Source organism: Cervus elaphus, chromosome 17 (genome assembly GCF_910594005.1).
Source record: "Cervus elaphus chromosome 17, mCerEla1.1, whole genome shotgun sequence".
NCBI lineage: Eukaryota > Metazoa > Chordata > Mammalia > Artiodactyla > Cervidae > Cervus > Cervus elaphus.
In genome coordinates this window covers 17,429,107-17,450,767 of record NC_057831.1, presented here as the reverse complement: position 1 = coordinate 17,450,767, position 21,661 = coordinate 17,429,107, and the positions used below count along the sequence as shown (strand labels likewise).

Sequence of the window (21,661 nt, the reverse complement as noted above, 5' to 3'; positions counted from 1 at the left end):
TCACCAGCCTTCACTTTATTTTTTTAAAATTTATTTATTTTAACTGGAGGCTAATTACTTTACAATATAGTAGTGGGTTTTGCCATACATTGACATGAATCAGCCATGGATTTACATATGTTCCCCATCCCGATCCCCCCTCCCTCCTCCCTCCCCATCCCATCCCTCAGGGTCATCCCGTGCACCAGCCCCGAGCGCCCTGTATCATGCATTAAACCTGGACTGGCGATTCGTTTCACATATGATAACATACATGTTTCAATGCCACTCTCCTAAGCCATCCCACCCTCGCCCTCTCCCACAGAGTCCAAAAGACTGTTCTATACATCTGTGTCTCTTTTGCTGTCTCGCATACAGGGTTATTGTTACCATCTTTCTAAATTCCATATATATGTGTTAGTATACTGTATTCGTGTTTTTCTTTCTGGCTTACTTCATTCTGTATAATAGGCTCCAGTTTCATCCACCTCATTAGAACTGATTCAAATGTATTCTTTTTAATGGCTGAGTAATATTCCATTGTGTATGTGTACCACAGCTTTCTTATCCATTCGTCTGTTGATAGACATCTAGGTTGCTTCCATGTCCTGGCTATTATAAACAGTGCTGCGATGAACATTGGGGTGCACATGTCTCTTTCAACTCTGGTTTCCTCAGTGTGTGACCATTCCATTCCATGTTATGGGTATGGAAGTAGTTTTTTAAGTATTTAATTTTTATTTTTGGACAGAGCCTAATATATGCTAGCAGACAGGAGAATTGAGCTTCAGATAAGGTTTGATTGCTCATAACTTGGGAAGTTAGCTTGGAGCAAACTGTGTTCTGGAACAAAGATAAAAACCTTCACTGAAAAATAAATGTGTTGGTCATGAGCCTGCGCTGCATAGTGAGGAGCTGGGAGCATCGCAGGTTGCTGTCTTACCAGAGTCTCAGTGCTGCTGTGACAGTGGTGAATTCAAGCATTTTGCCTAAAATATTCTAGGTACTGGACTTTATTTAGTTTGTTTTGGGGGCTAAGCAGAACATGGCAATATTGATTAAATCAATTTTATGTCATGCACTTCTATCTTTAAAGCTAAATTTTATAAAACTGAATATTATGCATGCTGGTAGAAAGCAAAAAGTAAAATTTATAATGTTTAACACGCAAGTAATCTATAGTATTTTCTAACATCCATAAGATAGTGAAGTATTTTGAACATTATGTGTTTCTTCAAGGTATAGTAGCAATACATCTAAGGAAAAGGGATTTGATAGGCATTTCCTGGCAAATTTAGATATGAGAAACTATTGAAATTTTCTTGATACTTGTTTGATTTTTACTTCTCTTAGAATGTGTTACTTTGCTGAAAACAGTTTCAAAGTCTAGGTGGATTGATCCTCTCCAAGCTACACTTGAAGGTTAAGTAACTACAGATCTCAGCTAATCCTGTGTAATCTGCTGTTACTAAATGGCCATTTGCATTCCTGGCGCACCAGTTTCTGAATGCTTAGGATTTGGTTTTTACCTTTTGTCCAAATAACCTCTAAAAGGAGCCATGCATCTCTTTGCAAGTCTGTGCGTTGTGCTTAGCTTTTTGGAGAGAGTGAGCTGTTTATGTCCTTCACAGTGCACCTGTGATTATCACGGCAGAAATGATGGCCTGGGATCAAGGTATGCTTCTCTCCTTGCTACTCAGTGTTCTAATGATTCCGAGGAAAAGGACTCAAACCAGATGGCCTTGTTTTGAAAGCAGTTGCCTCTGCTCAGAAATCAGAGAGGAGGCTTAATTTAGATAAGCTTTAATGTAATTGTGTTAATCCTGGTTGCCTACTCCATTGTGAGCAGTTTAACTCCTTCAAAGCCCCTCAAATTATTTGAGACTCTCAGACACATTGTGTTACTAAAATATTCATTGCACTTGTATTCACACAATGAACCTTGCAGGAGGTCAAACCACTGAGATTTGTGTGGCCAGTTCAACCTGGTTATGGAAAGCAAAAGGGGGCAGGGCTGATCGGAAGGTGTGTGACATGCCCAGATCGTTTGCTTCCAGGGTTTTCCCTTTCATTTTGAGGATTATTTACTCAACTGAATAGACTTTAGGAAGTAGGAAGGACGATCACATGAGTGAAATTAGAGACGTTTGTAATCAGAATTTTTCATTTTAAGATCTTAGAGTTTGAAAGAAATGGGTCAGCGTTTTGTGTTGGACACTGTGGGACCTTGCAGAAGTTACTTAACCTCTGTGTTTCTTTAATATATGCATGAGTCCTTTCAGATAGAAGTTAAAAACAAAACAGAACTCTTATTGGCTAAACATAGTAAACTTTTTTTTGAGAGAGAATTTTTAATAACAAAATCAGACTTTTTGTGTGACTCAGTTGAAGTGAACAGTGAGCCTCAAAGTAATTTGTTAAAAGAATCGCTCAATTTATGTCTTACAAATTTATACAAATAATAATTAACACATATTTTTGTATAATTTTTCGTGTTATTTTATAAAATTTACTAACTCCTGGTGTCTGAGATATTCACTCAAAGTGGTTAAAGACAGAAGAATGTAACAATTTAAGACGGTGGCAAAAGATATACTGCGGTTAATGACTCAGATCAGACTACCTTTCAGAAAACAGTAACAGAAGGGTTTCCTTCTTCACGGTGGCCCCATTATTGATGCATTTTATAAAAATCATAGCATGTTATGCCTGATAAGAACTCCAGAAATAATCTAGTTTGACCACTGTCATTTTTTGGATGAGTAAATCCTATAGAGATGAAATGGCTTGTCTGAGATCACAGTGTTGAATTGTTGCAGTGACTGGCTGACAGACTGGGTCTTTTAGCTTCCAGTCAAGGCTTTCTGCAATGCACTGGAATGCTGACTTAATGAGAAGCGGGATCATTCTGGTATAAAGTACACTGAAATTTGTGATTCAGATTAGGGATGAAGAGGTATGCCTAGAGAATTCCAATGATGCATAGGCACTTCTCCTAAAGAGAGGAGATGAGGCAACCAGCACATTGCTTATGCCGCTTCCTTCTCTTTACATCATGGGCTGGCTTTAAAAATTCACTGATTTAATGTGATGTGTTTTACTGAATGGCTGTTTTATTGTTACTATTTACTACATGTGTAATGTATCATAATTCAGTTGATGCTTTATATTAATCATTTCAGCAATCTGGTGGAGCTGAATATATAATGGGAGATAAATAGGTCTTTTTTTTCAGGTTTAAATAAATCTAAATTTTCTGATTTTTCATACTTTACACCCACATATGGACAGGCTTGTTTTCCTATGCCTGTTTTTCTCCATGCCAGAAACAAGATCATGATGTCATTTGCTCAAGGTCACTTAAATTGTGAGTGGTAAAAAAAAATAAACTTGCAGTTAATTGGTTTATTTCTTAGGCTGAAAGCAATGCAATGGTCACATTGTTAAAACAGAGCTTGATTTTAGTCATCCAGTATGAACATTTGCCATTTCTTTCCTCCCTTCCCTCCTTTCTTTCTTCCTTTCTCTTGTGCTCCTCTTCATAAGCATCAATTTAAATGGGGCATTTCCTAAAGAAGTTTAGAGTGTGCACTTTGGAGCTGGATAGATGTGGGTTTGAAAGGTGGTTGTGTAACCACTAGCTCTGTGACTCTGGCAAGTTACCTGATGTTGATGGGCCTCAGTTATTTTATCTATAAAAATGTGACTGATGATAATAATAGCAAACACCTATTGAGTGCTTGTTAGCAAACACCTACTGAGTGCCAAGAACGTGTAAACTTTTCATCCATTTCAATTACTCACCATAAGAGTACCATGTGGGAAAATGAGCTGAGACTGGTGAAGTGGCTTTCCATGGCCACAAAGAAGATGATAGAGCTTAGAGTCAAACCAAGACCAGACTGACTCTAGAGCTGGTACCTTTACCTATTCCCTAATATCAGTTCATTGGGCTGTTGTGATGATTAAAAAGGGGTGGAATGTGATGTATATTGCACAGGCCTGACACATAAAAAGTTCAGGTTTAGTCACATGAAATTAAGGATATTTGATGGTTTTTAAACTGCAAAAATGGCCATTTCATATGGTTCAACCTAGAAGAAGGTGATGAGGATGACTATTAATGAGCATTCAGCTAGGCTGAATGGATACTTCGTGCAAACCAGTAGGGAACGAAAAATTCTATGCATATTTCAAATAAGTATTACTTTTTTCAACTGAGCCTCAGAAAACAGATTTCCTTCCATTGCTTTGTGACACTAGGGTGGTGCTATGTAATGACCTTGATATGACTGAGTTACCTACAAACTTTCCCGTGGACACTGTGAAGCTTCGCATAGAAAAGACTGTTGTCCGTACGATCCCTGCCGAGGCCTTCTACTACCTGGTGGAGCTCCAGTACCTCTGGCTGACTTACAATTCTGTGGCCAGCCTTGACACCAGCAGCTTTTACAACCTAAAGCATCTGCATGAATTGCGCTTGGATGGAAATTCTCTGACTGCTTTCCCTTGGACATCTCTGAGGGACATGCCTGGCCTGAGGACCCTGGATTTGCACAATAACAGAATAGTCAACGTGCCAAATGAGGCAGTCAGGTACCTGAAGAACCTCACCTACTTGGATTTATCAAGCAACAGATTAACCACACTGCCACCAGATTTCCTGGAAAGCTGGTCCCACTTGGTGACAGCATCATCCAGAAGCCTGGACCTTCCACCAAGAAAAATTATTCTCGGTAAGCTCACAGCCTCTGGGCTTTTCCGGTCCAGGTGGTTTGCTCTGTGTACCTGCTTCAGTTGTCCACTACTTTTGCATCTGTTGAATTTGGTGTTTTACTCTGTACTTGCACTTTTGATGGAGCAGTACTTTATCATTTGACTGAGGTCAGTCTATTGGTCTGCCCTGTGTAAGGTATAATGACTCTTTTTGTGACTGTATACGTGCACATCATGTGTGTATGTGTATGAGCGTGAGTGCATCCATGTTTGTGGGCTGAGGGCAGGAAGTGTTTGTGTGTGCGTGTGAGGGGAGGGAAGGAAATTTGCCTCATAGACTGAGAGACAAATGCTGCTCTTAGAGAACCTGGGGAAGAATGACAGAATCTGTCAACCTGCTCTGATTCTCATGAGCACATCAGTGCTCCATACTCTGCCACAACTGATCTTTTGCTCTGGTCTCTTTTCAGCCCTTTATCAGGGTCTTCAGGAGTGAGGGAAGGGCAGCTGCATCTTTATTTAGTAGCAGTGGTTTAGTTGGTTCGGAAGTATAGCTTCCAGATGTGTGTGTATGTATGTGAGTCGCTCAGTTGTGTCCAGCTTGTTGTGACCCCATGGACGACCCCACGGACCAGGCTTCTTTGTCCATGGGATTCTCCAGGCAAGAATACTGAGTGTGTATCCATTCCCTTCCCAAGGGATCTTCCCAACCTAGGGTTCGAAGCCAGGTCTCCTGCATTGCAGGCAGATTCTTTACCATCTGAGTCACCAGGAAAGCCCTGTAGCCTCCATATAGTCTTAAAAGACAAACAAATAAACTAAACCCCAGTTATTGTACTGACCCTATATGGGTCTCCTGATGGATTTATTCTCTTAGTTTAGCTGTGATTAACCTTGTGTATTTTGATCCTGAATTTGTTTAGATTCTATGGATATTTATCTTGGATTCTTAACATATAAACTCCTTCTAGCAAGCCCTTCTCTTCTTTTTGTCTGTCTTCCTATAGTGCTTGCACAGTGCTCTGGTGAATGCCCAGTAAATGTGACTGCCCAGCTGAAGTCAGTGAACTGAGACCCTTCTCAACAGTATCTGTGAGCAGTGAGGCCTTGTCCCACTTTTGTATGAGACACAGACCTGAAGCTTTGACAAAGCAATTTAATTTGCTAAAGTTTTGTTCACCCCATAAGGCTTTTTTGAATTGTACAAGATATGTTCATCATGGCTGCAGAAGAAGTTGTAATTCTCAGAAAAATGAAAGAAATTTTGAGTGTTTGGTCAGTGAAATTACTTATAAGACTTTTGAATGAGAAGCAACTGGATTCCCAGAAATTGTGCCAGAAATTTCTACTGACCAATATCACTGGCTAAATATTTTCTGAAATAAAGTATAAATGAAAGATAAATTTGATAGTTTTTATAGACAGGAAAGTACTATGTATTTTATAATAACTGTAAATGGAGTATAACCTTTAAAAATTTTGAGTCACTATATCGTACACCTATAACATATAGTATCTCAACTACACTTCAATAAAAAGTGTTTTAACTGGAAAAAAAAAGAAATACTGTGATAGCACTTAAATGGCTTTAGCATTACTTTTGTTGAAATGTATATGCATTTTGGTGCTTATGAAAGTAAAAATATTTTCTCCATAAGAACCAAATAGAGAAAAAGTCACAAAATTTCTCTTGCACAGCTGTTTCATTTTTTGACCACTATCTATCCTTCAGATATTTTTGTTTATATAATAAGAGAAGCATTTTAGGGTGGGTTAGAGAAAAAAATAGTTTAATTTAGCAATAGTTGTGGACTCCTTAAATATTAATATATATACTGTGATAGCCATGCAAAACCATACTGTAGTACTTAATTACTTTATTCTAGTGACTGATTTGATTCTTATGAGTAACACTAATGGCTAGAAATTTTCATAACTTAAAATTCGATAACATTGGAATTTTATTTCACTATGTATTTTTAAAAGTTTCTTTGAATGCAATTCCTGATTCTAATAAAATTACCCAATGGAGATATAGACTAGAAAATAAAATCAAATTACTAAATGGCTATTAATAGCTCTCTAAAGATTAGTTCCTAATATTAATGTGAAGAAATAATTTTATAGAACATTAATATTTTCCTTTTTTCTTTCCTTGCCTTTAGAGTCAGATCCACAAAACATCACTTAGACCAAAGTCAGTGAGGTTATCACCTGTATTTTCTTCTAGAAATTTTATGGTTTGAAGTCTTATATTCCAGTCTTTAATCCCTTTTGAGTTAACTTTTGTGTATAGTGTAAGGGGGTGGTCTAGTTTCATTCTTTTTCATGTGGCTGTCCAGCTTTCCCCACACCACTGACTGAAGAGACTGCCCTGTCTCCTCTTCATGTTCTTTCGTCCTTTGTAGTAAATTGTCTGCACCTGTGTGGATTGTTTCTAGGCTCTCAGTTCTGTTCCGCTGATCTGTGTGCCTGTTTTTGTGCTAGTGCTACACTCTTTGATTTTTACAGCTTTGTAGTATAATTTGAAGTCAGGAACCATAATATCTCCAGCTTTTTTCTTTCTCAAGATTGTTCTGGCTATTTGGGATCTTCTGTGGTCCAATACAAACTTTAGAATTATTTGTTGTCGTTCTGTGAACTATGCCATTGGAATTTTGATTAGATAGCATTGAATATATAGATTACTTTGGGTAATATAGTTATTTTAAAAATATTAATTCTTTCAACCTATGAGTACAGTATATCATTCCATTTATTTTCATCATCCTCAATTTCTTTCATTAGTGTCTTATAGTTTTTAGTGTACAGATCTTTCATCTTCTTAGTTAAATTTATTTCTAGATATTTTATTCTTTTTGTTGCAATTATAAATGGGACTGTTTTCTTAATTTTTCTTTCTGATTGCTTGTTGTTAGTGTATAGAAATGCCACAGATTTCTGTATATTGATTTAGTATCATGTGAGTTTATTGAATTCATGTTTCTTTTTTTGGTGATTATTTTTAGTGTTTTCTATATATAGTTTCATGTCATCTGCAAATAGTGACAGTTTTGCTTCTTCCTTTTTAGATACAAGTGCCTTTTCTTTCTTTTCCTTTTTTTTTTGCCTAAATTTTTTGGCTAGGACTTCCAGTATGCTGCTGCTGCTGCTGAGTCACTTCAGTCCAGTATACTGTTGAATAAAAGTGGTGAGACTAGTGCTCGCTTCGGCAGCACATATACTAAAAGTGGTGAGACTAAGCATCCTTCTCTTGTTTCTGGTCTTAGTGGAAAGCTTTCAGCTTTCCATCCTTGAGTATGATGTTAACTATGAGTTTGTCATATATGACTTTTACTATGTTGAGGTACATTCCCTCTATACCCATTTTGTTGAGAGGTTTTTTTTTTATCATAAATAGATGTTGAATTTTGTCAGATGCTTTTTTTGTATCTATTGAGATGATCATGTGTTTCATCCTTCAATTTATTAAATGATATATTACACTGATTAAATTGTGGATGTTAAACCATCCTTGCATCCTTGGAATAAATCCCACTTGATTATGGTATATGATCCTTTTATTGTATTCTGGGATTTGGTTTGCTAATATTTTATTGAGGAACAGTTCAGATTATTTAAAAACTTACACAAGAATACTTTTAGTATAACATTAAATTTATGTAATTTTACATAATGCATGATCATGAGTACTTTACAATTTGCAAAGAAAAAGACTAAAAGTTATACTAATTGATTAACTGTTCTCTTTGACATCTTTCTGCTTTTCTGTATTTTCAAAATGTGCTGCAATGATCATGCATTATTTTTTATAATCGTGATAATAAGCAACAAAAGATATTTTGAAACATGTCCAGCCATGTGTGGCAGCTGACCAAAGCAAAGTCGTGACTGCTGCGTAACAAAATGGGGAAAGAAGTGCTACCCCCTGAAAAGAAGTCTAGTTCATGTATGCGCACCACACACGGAAAACTCAGTTTTCACATCTGGAAAATGGAGATAACAGGATTTACTCCATCTTGCTAATAGAAATGTAATGAGAATGCAGTTTATGTGACAGTCTTTTTGAATATAACTGGACAGTTTCTGAGGCTATGATTTTAGATCAACAACAATCCATAGCAGTTGTGACTGAGATGTGAGTATATTACAAAGAAGGACTTCTCTAGTTTGACTTTTTTGTTAGTTTAACTATAATGTACCTAAGTCTTCCAATTTAATTGTTAAAATATGGCAGTGAGAACCAGCTCTAGATTATTTAGAATCAAGTGCTTAACTGTAGCAAATTATATCTTTCCAGGTGCCCTGTAGAATTTACTTTTATACTATTATAGTGGGATACATTCTCTTTTCATTTCATTTTTATTACCCTGTGTTTATTGTTGTTAATGGATTCTATTTATAATAGTAATAGTAGCTAATACCGATGGATGCTAGGCCAGGCCTAGTTCTTATAGTTTATGGATGTAACCTCTTCTAATCTCACATTAACCCCATGATAAGTACAGTTTCATCCCTATTTTATAGATGGAGAAATGAGGCACAGTTAAAACACTTGCCCAGATCCATTTATTCCATAGTGATGGAGGTAGGGTTTGAATACAAGCCATTTGGTTGTGGAACCCATGCTCTCACTGCTTTGTAATGCAAGGTATGTAGTAGTACCAGAGTTATTTTCCTCATATATATTATTTTACTGATCTATTTAAATCAAATATTTATTTAATAAAAAAGAATTTAGGGAGAGGCTTTTCAGTTACTCCATTTCTCCTCTGTGTGAATAAAAATACCAACCTAATGAAATTGTCCTTTAATGTAGTTATAAAAATGTAAAGTAGTGTCCTGCAAATAAGCATTTAAATTAACTGTGAAACTAGATTGATTTGCAGTACAGGTAAATTTCCATGACCTCTTTCTCAAGAATAAAGAAATATTTACACAGGCAAAGTCTGTAAGGCCTAACACTGTTTATCTTGGAGGAAAAACTCTGTAGTAGAAGAGTATAAATTGCTTTTTTGTGTTCTTCTTACTGGAACCTAAAGTTGCGTAGTTGTAAAGGGCTCTTCTATTCAGAATGGCTTCCTTGGTGGCTCAGGAGTAAAGAATCTGCCTGCCGATGCAGGAGATGGATTTGATCCCTGGGTCGGGAAAATCCCTTGGAGACCCACTCCAGTGTTTTTGCCTGGGAAACCCCATGGACAGAGGAGTCTGGTGGGCTACAGTCTATGTAGTCATAAAAGAGTCAGACACAATTTAGCAACTAAACAACAAAAAATTCAGAATGGAGTTTGCCAAAGGGTAGTGGTAACCCTGAGTATTCCCACCGAATTCTGTAAAACGGCATTAATTTAGTTTGACAAATACTTCTGACTCTGTTGGCTTACCTGCTCTTTCCTAGGCAGAGAGGAGACAAATCCGTACAATTAAGGCTTACCCTTTGCCAGACATTCATTTGAAGACTGCCTGGCAGTATCTCAGCCTCTAGGACAACCCCATGATGTGGGTCTGTGACTGTCATCACCTTCTTTTTCCAGCTGGTAAAGAGGCAGAGTCAAGTTTCAACTTCACTGTCCATCTCCAGAGACATCACTTTTATTTTTTAAACTTTAAAAAATTTTTTATCTTTAAAAATTTAGTTAAAAAATTTTTTTCGGCTGCACCATATGGCTTATGGGATCTCAGTTCCCTGACCGGCGATTGAGCCCAGGCCATGGCAGTGAAAGCCGGGAATCCTAACCACTAGGCGATCAGGGAACTTCTTAAACTATTTTTTAATTTGAGGAATTGAGATATCATATGCATACCATGAATCTTAAGTGTACAATTTAGCAAATGATGGTAAACCTATACCTGCACAAAACACACAGCCTCATCAAGATGCAGAGTATTCTCATCACCCTGGAAAGCTTCCCTGTGCCCTTTCTCATCAGCCTCCCCCCACCCCAGACAACTACTACTTTTATTTCTATGACCATAAGTTAATTTTGCCTATTCTGTAATTTCATTTGAAGTGCTCTTGTGCTTGGCTTCTTTCACTCAACATTATGTATTTTGTTGAGAGTCAACCATGTCATTGCACATGCTGGTAGTTTCTTATTGCTCAGTCTATTCAATTGTATAAGTGTACCAGTTATTCATCTTTTTTCCTGTTGTTGGACAGATGGACTGTTTCCAGTTTTTAGCTTTATTATGAATTAAACTGCTATTAACATTTTTGTGTAAAGTTTTTGTGGCTATGTTCTCATTTCTCTTGGATAAATTCCTAGGAAAGAAATTGTTAAGTCATAGGATAGCTAGATATATAACTTTTTAAGAAAGAAACTGCCAGTTTTCCAGAGATTGTACTGTTCTAAACTTCCATTAGCACAGTCTGTTTGTTCCACATCCTCAGCAGCACTTGACATTGTCAGTCTTTATTATTTTCGTTATTCTTGGGAGTGGTTATGCCAAGGGAGTGGTAAAACATTGTCATTTTAGTTTGCATTTCCCTGATGAGTAATGGTGTTGACCATTTACCTTTACTTATTGACCATTGGTATATTTATAATTTTTAATGTTGTTCATCTTTTTATTACTGAGTATAAGTCTTCATTAATTACATGTATTATGACTATTTTCTCAAGTCTGTGACTTGCCTATTGATTTCCTTCATGATGTGTTTTTAAAAAAATTTTCTTCATGATGTCTTTTGTAAGAAAGCTTAAAATTTTGATGACGTCTGATTTATCAGTTTTTCCTTTTATTTTTAGTGATTTCTGTATGCCATCTAAGAAATATTTGCATACCTACAGGTCATAGGAAGCCCCCTTGTGGCTCAGACGGTAAAGAGTCTGCGTGCAATGCAGGAGACCCAGGTTCGATCCCTGGGTTGGGAAGATCCCCTGGAGAAGGCAATGGCACCCCACTCCAGTACTCTTGCCTGGAAAATCTCATGGATAGAGGAGCCTGTCAGGTACAGTCCATGGGGTCGCAAAGAGTCAGACGTGACTGAGCGACTTCACTTTCACAAGTCACAGAGATAGTCTTTCTTTGTAGTCTTAACTTTTATATTCAGTTTTTAGCTTTATATGCTTAGCTTTTATGTTTACGACTATGACCTAGCTCAAAACAGTTTTTGAGTATAGTGTGAGGTAGGGGTTAAGGTCTATTTGTTCCCAAATAGAAGTCCAGTAGTTCTAGCACCAGTTGTTAAAAAGGCTTTACTTTACGTTTTGAATTGTTAAGTAAAACTACCTCCCAAAGTTGACTAAGGCATGGTACTGCCTTCAAGAGCTTATAGTCTACAGAATAACTTTTGTACTGGAATTTATTGCTGAGTTTTCATAAAGAATAGCATATCTGACTACTGTGATGCACAAAAAACATTATCCTTTGAGAAATGGGACAAGGCAAAGTTCATTTACCCCTATCCAAGAGTAGTTTAAAATTAATTAATGCAAATTGCTGGTTGTGGTTGGTGCTTAGCCAAGGAATGCAGTACAAGTAATAGTTTAACTTTCAGACAGTTCTTGTATCTTTGTCCCCAGAAGAAAAAAAAACACTTGAATGTGTTCCGCTCTAGGTTACTATTATTATTAAGGCTTTAAAAGTTGTACCCTTAACTTTAGATGTTCATAGCATGAATAAGTATTTTATTTTTGAGGGGTTTAAAAATAAACACATCGCTTTTAGATGCAATCCTTTGGATTAATTTTTAAGGAATTTTGTTTTACCATTAACACTTCTTTTTTTTAACAGTTTCAAAGTATAAATGAAACTCTTAATTTTATAGCTCTTGGTCTTTCCCCATATAGCCTGTTATGCTGCAGACATTGCTGTTTTAACACTTGTTATTTGTAGATGACAGCACTTACAGCTGCTACCCATACTCTAGATGCTTTTAGGTGGCAAAGAGATAAGTGAGTTGTCGTGGAAGAAGCATTAGACTAAGAGGCTCAAACACCTAGGACTTGGGACTCTAAGCTACTTACAATGTCAAGGCAGTAAATTCTTTGTGCCTTAATGTCTTCTGGTAAGAAATTGGAAGAACCATACTAGCTTCCTGAGGTCAGTATAAAGACATATATATGGTTGTTAAGGATGAGAACTTTAAGATCAGGATAGTGAAAGTGAAAGTTGCTCAGTCGTGTCCGACTCTTTGTGACCCCATGGAATTCTCCAAGCCAGAAAACTGGAGTGGGTAGCCATACCCTTCTCCAGGGGATTTTCTCGACCCAGGGATCGAACCCAGGTCTCCTGAATAGGTGGATTCTTTACCAGCTGAGCTACCAGGTCAGCTAAAGCAGGGTAAAATGTAGACCCTTTACAGTTTTTGATAAGTGCAGTATTTGTCACATAGGAAGCAACCAATAACTGCTGTTTTGTGTTGTTATTATTTTAATTTTAACTTTATTAAAGTATAATTGACTTACAGTGCGCTTAATTTCTGCTGTATAGCAAAGTAACTCAGTTATACATGTATCTATTCTTTTCATGGTTTATCACAGGATATTGAATGTAGTTTCCTGTGCTGGACAGTAGGACCTTGTTGTCTATCCATCCTATATGTAATAGTTTGCATCTGCTAATCCCAAACTCCCAGTCTTTCCCTCCCGTCCTCCACTCTCCCCCTGACAACCATACGTCTGTTCTCTATATCTGCAAGTCTGTTTTTGTTATTATTTTATAAAGAAAAAAATCTGGCATACCAAGTCAAAGTCTTTTGAAAGTATGAGTATTCTACACATATTATATTGTATGAGAGAATGAATTTGATATTTATCGACAGGTTGAGTAGAATTTAAATCAGTATTAGAGAACTGATTATAGATTTATGGGACTAAATGTGAGAAGAAGGTTAAGGTAATTCATCCATGAAAGAAAAGAAATTTCTAATATAGAAGATAGTAGAGACAGCAAGCTTTACCAAACTGGCAGAGAAATATGAACCACTCACAAAGTCCTGTTATAATAAAAATAGGCATAGATAGAAATCTGGAATTTATGAATGGTTAAGTCTTCCACCATGGTTAGACTTTTTTTAAACTTGCAGTTCTGTTTTTTCTTCTTAAAAATCAATACAAATCCACTCCACAACCACAAATCTCTTTGACATAAATCTTTTCTAAGCTTGGGCTTTTTTTGTAAGGCTGGTATGGGACATCACTCGTAAGGTCCTTAAGGAGATTTCTGTCTGACTGAATGCTCTGAAGTCACCATCTTAGATCTTTCTGAGATCCTAGCAACTAATTGTATAGAACCACCCACCTGAATTTGACTTTTGCTCTGAGACCCTTCCTTCATTGGAGAATTTTGGAGAGGGTGGTGTAAGAAGCAGTTTTATCGGGTTTAGCTCCTTTACATTTAGCGATTCTTCCTTTAGCTGTTGTCTCTCCTTTATGTTTTACTATAAGCAGCAAGAAGACAGCAGGCAGCAGTTTCAACACCATGTGGAAGTATCCTTAGCTAGAACATTCATTTCATCAAGTACATTTTCTACTTTCCGTGTTAACCACCAGTGACAGTGTTGCTAAACTTGCTGCTACTTCATAACAAGGGTGTGCCCTTTTCTCTACTTTCCAATCATATTTTTCTCACTTTTCTTTAAGCTTTCACTGACAGCCTCGTTGAAGGGTACAATACTTTGGCTAACAGTTCTGAAAGCCAAGGCAGATCCTGCAGGCGCTGGCAACTGGAAGCTGTCAGCTAACTGTATTTCCTGCCGCTGAGTCTCTCTTGAAGAGGGATGTGAGCAGTGTACCTCCATGGCCACCACATGTGACATTCATGCCAAGCCATGTTCTACCACTTTTTTCCAACCTTGTCACCTAACTTTGCCTATGTCTCACTCTATGCTTTTGTTACACAGAAATTGTACTACCGCAAAGTCACACACAAAATATTGACATACTGCAGGCTGAGTTAGGTGCCTCTTAGCATCCTAGAATAATATTTATAATAATATAAAACTTTCTGGCACTCTAGAAATCTGTCACCATATTTATGACATTCTGTGATATTTGGATTCAGATCTTGACTTTGACACTAATCAGCTACATGACCTTGGTCAAGTTATTTGGTTTCTCTGTGTCTCAGCTTCTTCATTTTTAAAATGGGGGAAATAATATTCTTTTCTTAGAACTGTAGGGATTAAATAAAATAATAACAGGTAAGTGCTTAGAACAGAGCCTAGTATATAATAAATGTTCAATAACTATTAGCTATGATCATTAAAGGATTCATAGGTGGCTCAATGGTAAAGAGTCTGCCTGCAATGCAGGAAACTCGGGTTTGATCCCTGGCTTGGGATGATCCCCTGGAGAAGGAAATGGCAACCCACTCCAGTATTCTTGCCAGGAAAGTCCGATAGACAGAAGCCTGGTGGGCTACAAATTTGTGGGGTCACAGAGGCAGACACAGCTGAGTACGCACACACACACACATGATCATTGATGATCTGAACTGACAGGACAGATTGAATTTGGCGGCTGGAGTGCAGGGTAAAACTGACAGAGCGGTGACTCTGACCCCTCAAAGTACTTCTGTTTTTAGGGCCAGAGTGCAGAAATGCCACCCCACGAGGCTGTGAGTAGACGGATGTCGTCAGGAAAAACTTTATCACCCTTTTCCTCCCTTCTGGTCTAGGTCTGCAGGACAACCCATGGTTCTGTGACTGTCACATTTCCAAAATAATGTCATTGTCAAAAGTCGCTGACCCTGCAATAGTACTTCTTGATCCGATGATGGTGTGTAGTGAACCGGAGCGCCTCACAGGGATTTCATTTCAGCGGGCTGAGCTGGAGCAGTGTCTGAAGCCATCAGTGATGACCTCGGCTACCCAGATCACATCTGCTCTGGGCAGCAATGTCCTGCTGCGGTGTGATGCCACTGGCTACCCCACCCCGCAGCTCACGTGGATCAGACCAGATAACTCGCCAGTTAATTATACAGGTATCTCCTTAATTCAGGCCTTTGAAATAAGGTGTTTACAAATGTCTGAACTTAATCTTGTGTTTTTGTATGGTTTGAGATTGGCTGTCTATTTCTAATAAAATATTGCTAAGAGTGTTGAATGGAAAAATTTTGAAAGGTACACTTTACTGATTAGTATTTTCCTCAGTTTGTCTGATTAACCACATAGATGAAATTAGACAATCTGATTTTTTTCTTTTTCTTAGATGGAAAACAACATGATTCAGCATCTGGATGGTTGCAGATAGGCCTCTGTCCTTAACTTCCCTCCATCAGAGGAAAATATAAAAAAAGCAACTCATGGTTTACCAGGTTATTTAAGTGAAATATACTGTGAAAGAAAGGAACAGAAATTATGACTCATCCATGCTAGAAAATGATCCATGATGCCTTCTGACTGTGTGGATAGTTAGCATTTTATCACAATGAAAAAAATATTTTGAGAAATATTGAAGTAATGTCTTCTGATAAACATTTTATAGAATCACAGTGGGTTAAAATTGGAAGGGATATCTGAGATCACTTTGTCTTATCCCTTTATTTAAAAAACGTGGAAACAGAGGTCTAAAAACTGATAGCTTGTCTAGAATAACATGTTATTTAGTGACAAAAGTTTACTAAGGCCAAAGTTTCTTAATTCTCAGCCCCATGTATTTTTAAAATACTATTTCCCATACAAACCTCATGTCACCTGGCATGTCCAAGATTTCCATATAAACCATTTACAGAACCATCACCTGCCTTCAGAGACTTGCAGCGTACCACTTCTCTCTCCGCTTATGTGAGAGGTATGCGTGTAGGACCAGAAATTGTTTATTTTTCAGTTGGCATGTTGCTTGAGTCTTTTCTTTCTTTTTTCTCACAGAGTATGCATTTTTCTTTATTCCAGTAATTCAGGAATCTCCAGGGGAGGGAGTCAGATGGTCCATAATAAGCTTGACGGGCATTTCTTACATGGATGCTGGGGATTACAAATGTAAGGCCAAAAATTTGGCTGGGATGTCAGAAGCTGTGGTCACTGTGACAGTGGCCGGTGTTGTCACAGCCACCATCTCATCAGATACTTCTGAAAGAAGGACTGGGGATCACCCTGAACAAGAGGTCCAGCCAGGATCTAGACAACCCGCATCTCTGCCTGGTTCATCATCGTCTCCCTGGCCTTATTCCTCCTCTTCTCCCACTTTTCCTCCTACTTCAGCTTCATCTCCTCCCTCCACTGCTTCCTCCTTCTTGTCTCCTTTCTTCTCCTCCACTGTTTCTTCAGCTACAACTCCAAGCACTAGAATATCCACAAGCACCGCCACAGCTAGCCGACCGTCACTCCGCCCAGATGGGAAAAGAAGTGCCAAGGCAGAGATGGGTGGCGGGAAGCTTCCCCCAGCTAGTGCCAGTAGAAGGGAAGAGCTGGCACCGCTGGATCGAGCCCTGCCCATGGAAACGAATGCCACGATAGAAAACCTCCAGGTGGTCAGAGAAACAGAAGGAAGCGTGATTTTGATGTGGGACACTGTTAACACCACCCAGAACTCAGAAGTGACCGTGTTTTATTCCAAATATGGTGAGAAGGACCTGCTGCTGCTTAATGTGAACGCCAGCAAGAACCAAGTCACCATAAATGGCTTGCTGCCTGGTTGGCAATATATAGCGTGTGTCTGTCCAAAGGGAATGCCTCCCCAGAAAGACCAGTGTATCACCTTTTCTACTGGCAGAGGTGAAGAAGAAGGTGATTCTCAAGAGTCTTTCCTGATGGTGGTGAGTGGCGCTGCCTGCGTTGCTGTCTTGCCGTTGATTTTTTTCCTGTTGTACAAAGTTTGCAAACTTCAGTGTAAGCCAGACTCCCTCTGGGAAGATGATTTGGCAAAAGAGACTTATATCCAGTTTGAGACGCTGTCCCCCAGGTCTCAAAGTGTAGGGGAACTGTGGACGCGAAGGCCCAGAGCCGAATCAGAAAAACTGCCACTTTGCTCTAGGTCAAGTGTGGAGTCTCCTGACTATTAAAAGTGAGGGTTCTGGATTGGAGTATTACTGCTAAGGTTTTACAGCTCAGGCACAGGTGAGCTCCACAGAATTTCTTTCACAAAATTAAGGATCTAGGGGTATAGTTGACCCTCTGTTTGGATGACTTTTGGACACTTTTCACATCCTTTATGAAAAAAGTCACACGTGGAGTGCTTTTAAGTGTGTTTTAAAAAAATCATGAGACGTCTGAACTGAAAAGACAAATAATTTTGATATTTTTTCTGTAGAAAATGTCCATAGAAATCATTTTTAGGGTAGTGCTAAAGTCAGTTAATAATATATTTTAAGATAATACTTTAGTTCTTAAAAATAAATTCAGGTGAAAATAGTCATAAAAAGTTAATTCTGAATTTTAAAAAGATAGCTTTTTGGGGCAGTGAAGAAAGATTAGTATAACCAGCTAAGCCTTGATGTTCATTCTTGTTCAAAGTGCTTTATGGCATTTGCTGTGCACGTTTGCTGCCATTGCCTGGTAGAGTGGAATAGTGCATAATTTTGCTTTCACTGTGGTTAAATGCAACCCAGTGGACGGGAGGGCTCCAGCTCTTAGTACCATTATGCATTTTAATATAGTATAGTGGTATTCATATTGAAAGTATGAAAAAATTTTCCCTTGTCCTTAGAAATATGGATACTAGCAAAAATAAGTTAAAAAGAGGATCATGGCAAATAGTAAGACCATTCTGAGAAGATAGTAATGGTTGCATTCTAATACATCTGCTAAAAGACTGTGTGGGGTCTTTTTAAAAAATGTACTCATTTTAAAACAATCTCTTTAATAGTTTTATATTTACTCTTCTTTTCCCAGTCCCTCTTTTCTTCTCTCCCTCCCCGTCCTTACTTCCTTCACTTTTTTTTTCCTTCTGCTTTGTCAGAAAATATTCATGCAGCCAAAGGACCATAGCTAAAGAGTTTGTCTTTTGCCATGTCATATTTTGATTGCCTGGATAAAGGAATGATCTTTGAAAGTCTTTTAGATCCAAAAAGGATGTCTTAGGATGTTGAAAGAGCAATTTGAATGAGCAAGAGTGGATTTATTTAGTCAAACTCTAGGTTAAAAACATCAGGGAAATTTGATTGGAGTGGGCCACATGATTAGATAGGAAAGGGAATTGATAAATAAAATTTAGTTTTTCTAAAGAAATTTTTTAAACCATATTTACTAAATATTATATTCTCTACATTGAAGATTTTGGAGTATAGAACAGATTTATAAAGATGTGTTATGAGTCCTGAAATATACTGAGAAGCAAGTTCTAAGAAAATATTATATTTTACATAAGAAACAAATAGGCTTTAATGTAACACATTGTGGAAATCATAATATAAGCAGCCAGAGGATGAAAAACTTCTCATTCCAAATGGCTTTTAATTAAAAAGAAAAAGAGAAATCTAGTTTCACTGTAATCTGTATTAGAAGATTAGCATGGGTGGATGTCTTGCTCAGAACTCCCAGACCTCCCCTTCTTATCCTCTTTCCTGTCCTTTGCAACCTGTTTGACCTTGGTGCTTTCATCACTATGTGCATTGTCTAATGATCTAACAGTTTTAAATTCTGTATTCATTTTTTGGATTTTTTTAAAAATACCTTTTAAAGACAGTTTTGTGTTCAACTTATGTTAGATGATTTATTTTAAATTTAATAACTGCAAAAACGTGCATTTCTTTACTCTAAAGACATCATGGGATTTCATTGCCATATTTAAAAAGTTCATATAAACAGACTGCCAAAATACTACCACCTTAGAAATAATATAGCTGTGGGAGAATGTTACAGACTGCTGAGCCAAAAGACACCCAAATTGTACAAAGGCAAGCTATTTGTCAAGAAAGATACTTGGATCATCCTGATGAAATGAATTACTGACCGCTCTCATAATTAAAATCAAGTGCAGCCTGGACTTAATTTTGCCCAGCAAGGAAAAGCTAATTGGTGGTGGAGAGGGGATTGGAATGGCTGGAGAAAGCACCTTTGTCATCCTCAACTTGGACTTGGCACATGAGGTGAGTCACAAGCAACTTGTTACTCATAGTAAGAGCAAATTGTAACTCATTTAGTTTCTAAAAACACATCTGTTTGAACATAGGGTTATCCTGATGGTATCACTGCTCTTATGTTCTTACAAGTATGTGCTTCCTTGAGTGGGAGGGAAAGGCTGATATTGTAGCAAGCAGCCTGGAATGCCACACAAGCAGCAGCCTGTTTTTCACTCTCACTATATGCTGGTGGCTCAGACGGTAAAGAGTCTGCCTGCAATGCAGGAGACTGGGGTTTGATCCCTGGGATCCCTTGGAGGAGAGCATGGCAACCCGCTCCAGTACTCTTGCCTGGAAAATTCCATGGACAGAGGAGCCTGGCAGGCTACAGTCCATGGGGTCACAAACAGTCAGATACAACTGAGCAACTGACATATATGCATTGTGAAGAGCAGTCATAAATAATATATAGTAATATATCTGGTAATTAAATATGATTACAATATATTACTTTCAGACAAAATATATTTGAAGTTGTAAAACTTGGAATACATGGTGAGGGTGTGTCACATGTGAGGCTATCATCAGTGATGTGCTGTGACATAAAAAATATTGAGAACACCAAGCAAATTGTTCATAGTGTCCGGAAAAGCAAACCCTGAAGAGAGTCAAAGAGATGCCTTGGGAAACTTTTGCAAAAAGTTCAAAGAAGAAACTTTTGACCCAGAGATTTGAATCCAAAAAGGAATTATGGCTAACAAAGAGAGATTTTAAACACACACACACACACATACACACACACATTCCCTTCCCAGGGGATCTTCCAGACTTAGGGTTCTAAGCCAGGTCTCCTGCATTGCAGGAGGATTCTTTACCAACTGAGCTATCAGGGAAGTGCAAGAATGCTGGAGTGGGTTGGCATTTCCTACTCCAGGGAATCTTCCTGACCTGGGGTGGAACCCGCATCTCCTGCAGTGGCAGGTGGATTCTTCACCACTGCACCACCTGGGCTTCCCCAAGTTATGTATGGTTACTGCTGAAAATGCCAGCATTAGGTTACTCTAGTGTAAGGAACAGAGCAAAGAAGGCAAGTGGTCTGTTATCCTCTGCATTAATAGACCATTTCTACAGGATCAGATTTAATTTTGGGTGCCAAATTTAAGTAATTATGAACCTTGATTACAACTATGGGCTGTTCATTAGAAAGCAACTAAGATCACCAAGCATGTGGTACCTTGATCATGCATGAAAGGGGTAAGGATCTGGAGCACAGACTCTGAGGAGAGCAGACTAGCTTAGTGCATCACAGGGTGCTGACTCTTCCCTGGAGGACTGTGTTTAGGACCATCTGCTTGGGTTGTTAAAATGGAGGCTACTAGGTTCTACAAGTAGAAATATGAATTCAGCTGCCTGGGGTCTTGGGAACTGCACTTTGATACTCAACCCAGGGGAATGATGAAGGTGATGTAATGACTTTGAGAAACACTGTTTTGTGCAATGGATATAGAAGCAATATTGGGATGACAAAGAAGCAGAACTACTCCACATTAAAAACAAACTTTTTTTTTTTTGCTAACAGAATTACAAAACAGTGGAGTAAGTCATATTGTCATAATATTACTCAGGACTTTCATAGATATTCCAGAAGTCAGGAATGATGAAAGATACCCTAAAGGACACTGTGGACTAAAAAGTTCAGTCATTTGGACTGTAGCAGAAAGAAAGGAATATCAATAAAGTTGTATCCTTTGGTTTCAGTGGAAGAGAATGCTAATATTTGTATTAAGTAGCCTCTTTTGTTTAATTATAATAAACTTTGTTTCATATGTAAACATCTGAGTCTTAATTTGTTTAAATAGTGGAAAAATTAGGCTACAAACTATTGGGTAGGTTTGTGTCGTCCTCTTTTTATGCAATTAATTTCAACTAAGTGGTTGGATGCAGCAGCTAAGTCGCTTCAGTTGTGTCCGACTCTGTGCAACCCCATAGACGGGAGCCCACCAGGCTCCCCCGTCCCTGG

The 21,661-nt window shown here is 38.1% G+C and overlaps 1 protein-coding gene across 2 annotated transcripts; it reads left to right on the top strand.

Annotated features, from left to right (window-relative positions):
• Window positions 1-1,428: 1,428 nt before the first annotated feature.
• On the top strand, window positions 1,429-21,427 carry LRIT3 (leucine rich repeat, Ig-like and transmembrane domains 3). Of its 2 annotated transcripts, XR_006334732.1 has the most exons (5): window positions 1,429-1,654; window positions 4,243-4,715; window positions 15,319-15,624; window positions 16,535-19,668; window positions 21,221-21,427. XR_006334732.1 is itself a non-coding variant. In XM_043871489.1 (4 exons), exons 1-4 carry the CDS (start codon window positions 1,539-1,541, stop codon window positions 17,641-17,643), a joined length of 2,004 nt encoding a protein of 667 aa, XP_043727424.1. In that variant the 5' UTR covers window positions 1,429-1,538; the 3' UTR covers window positions 17,644-20,514. The 2 variants fall into 2 exon arrangements, 1 of the variants encoding a protein (XP_043727424.1); XM_043871489.1 differs by lacking the exon at window positions 21,221-21,427 and having other exon boundaries at window positions 16,535-20,514.
• Window positions 21,428-21,661: the final 234 nt, after the last annotated feature.

Excerpts from the sequence above, each read along its gene's own strand:
- LRIT3 (XM_043871489.1), top strand. The coding sequence starts at position 1,539 with ATGCATCTCTTTGCAAGTCTGTGCGTTGTGCTTAGCTTTTTGGAGAGA. Across the intron at positions 4,716-15,318 it reads ACCAAGAAAAATTATTCTCG|GTCTGCAGGACAACCCATGG; the intron begins GTAAGCTCACAG and ends CTTCTGGTCTAG. Across the intron at positions 15,625-16,534 it reads CTCGCCAGTTAATTATACAG|TAATTCAGGAATCTCCAGGG; the intron begins GTATCTCCTTAA and ends TCTTTATTCCAG.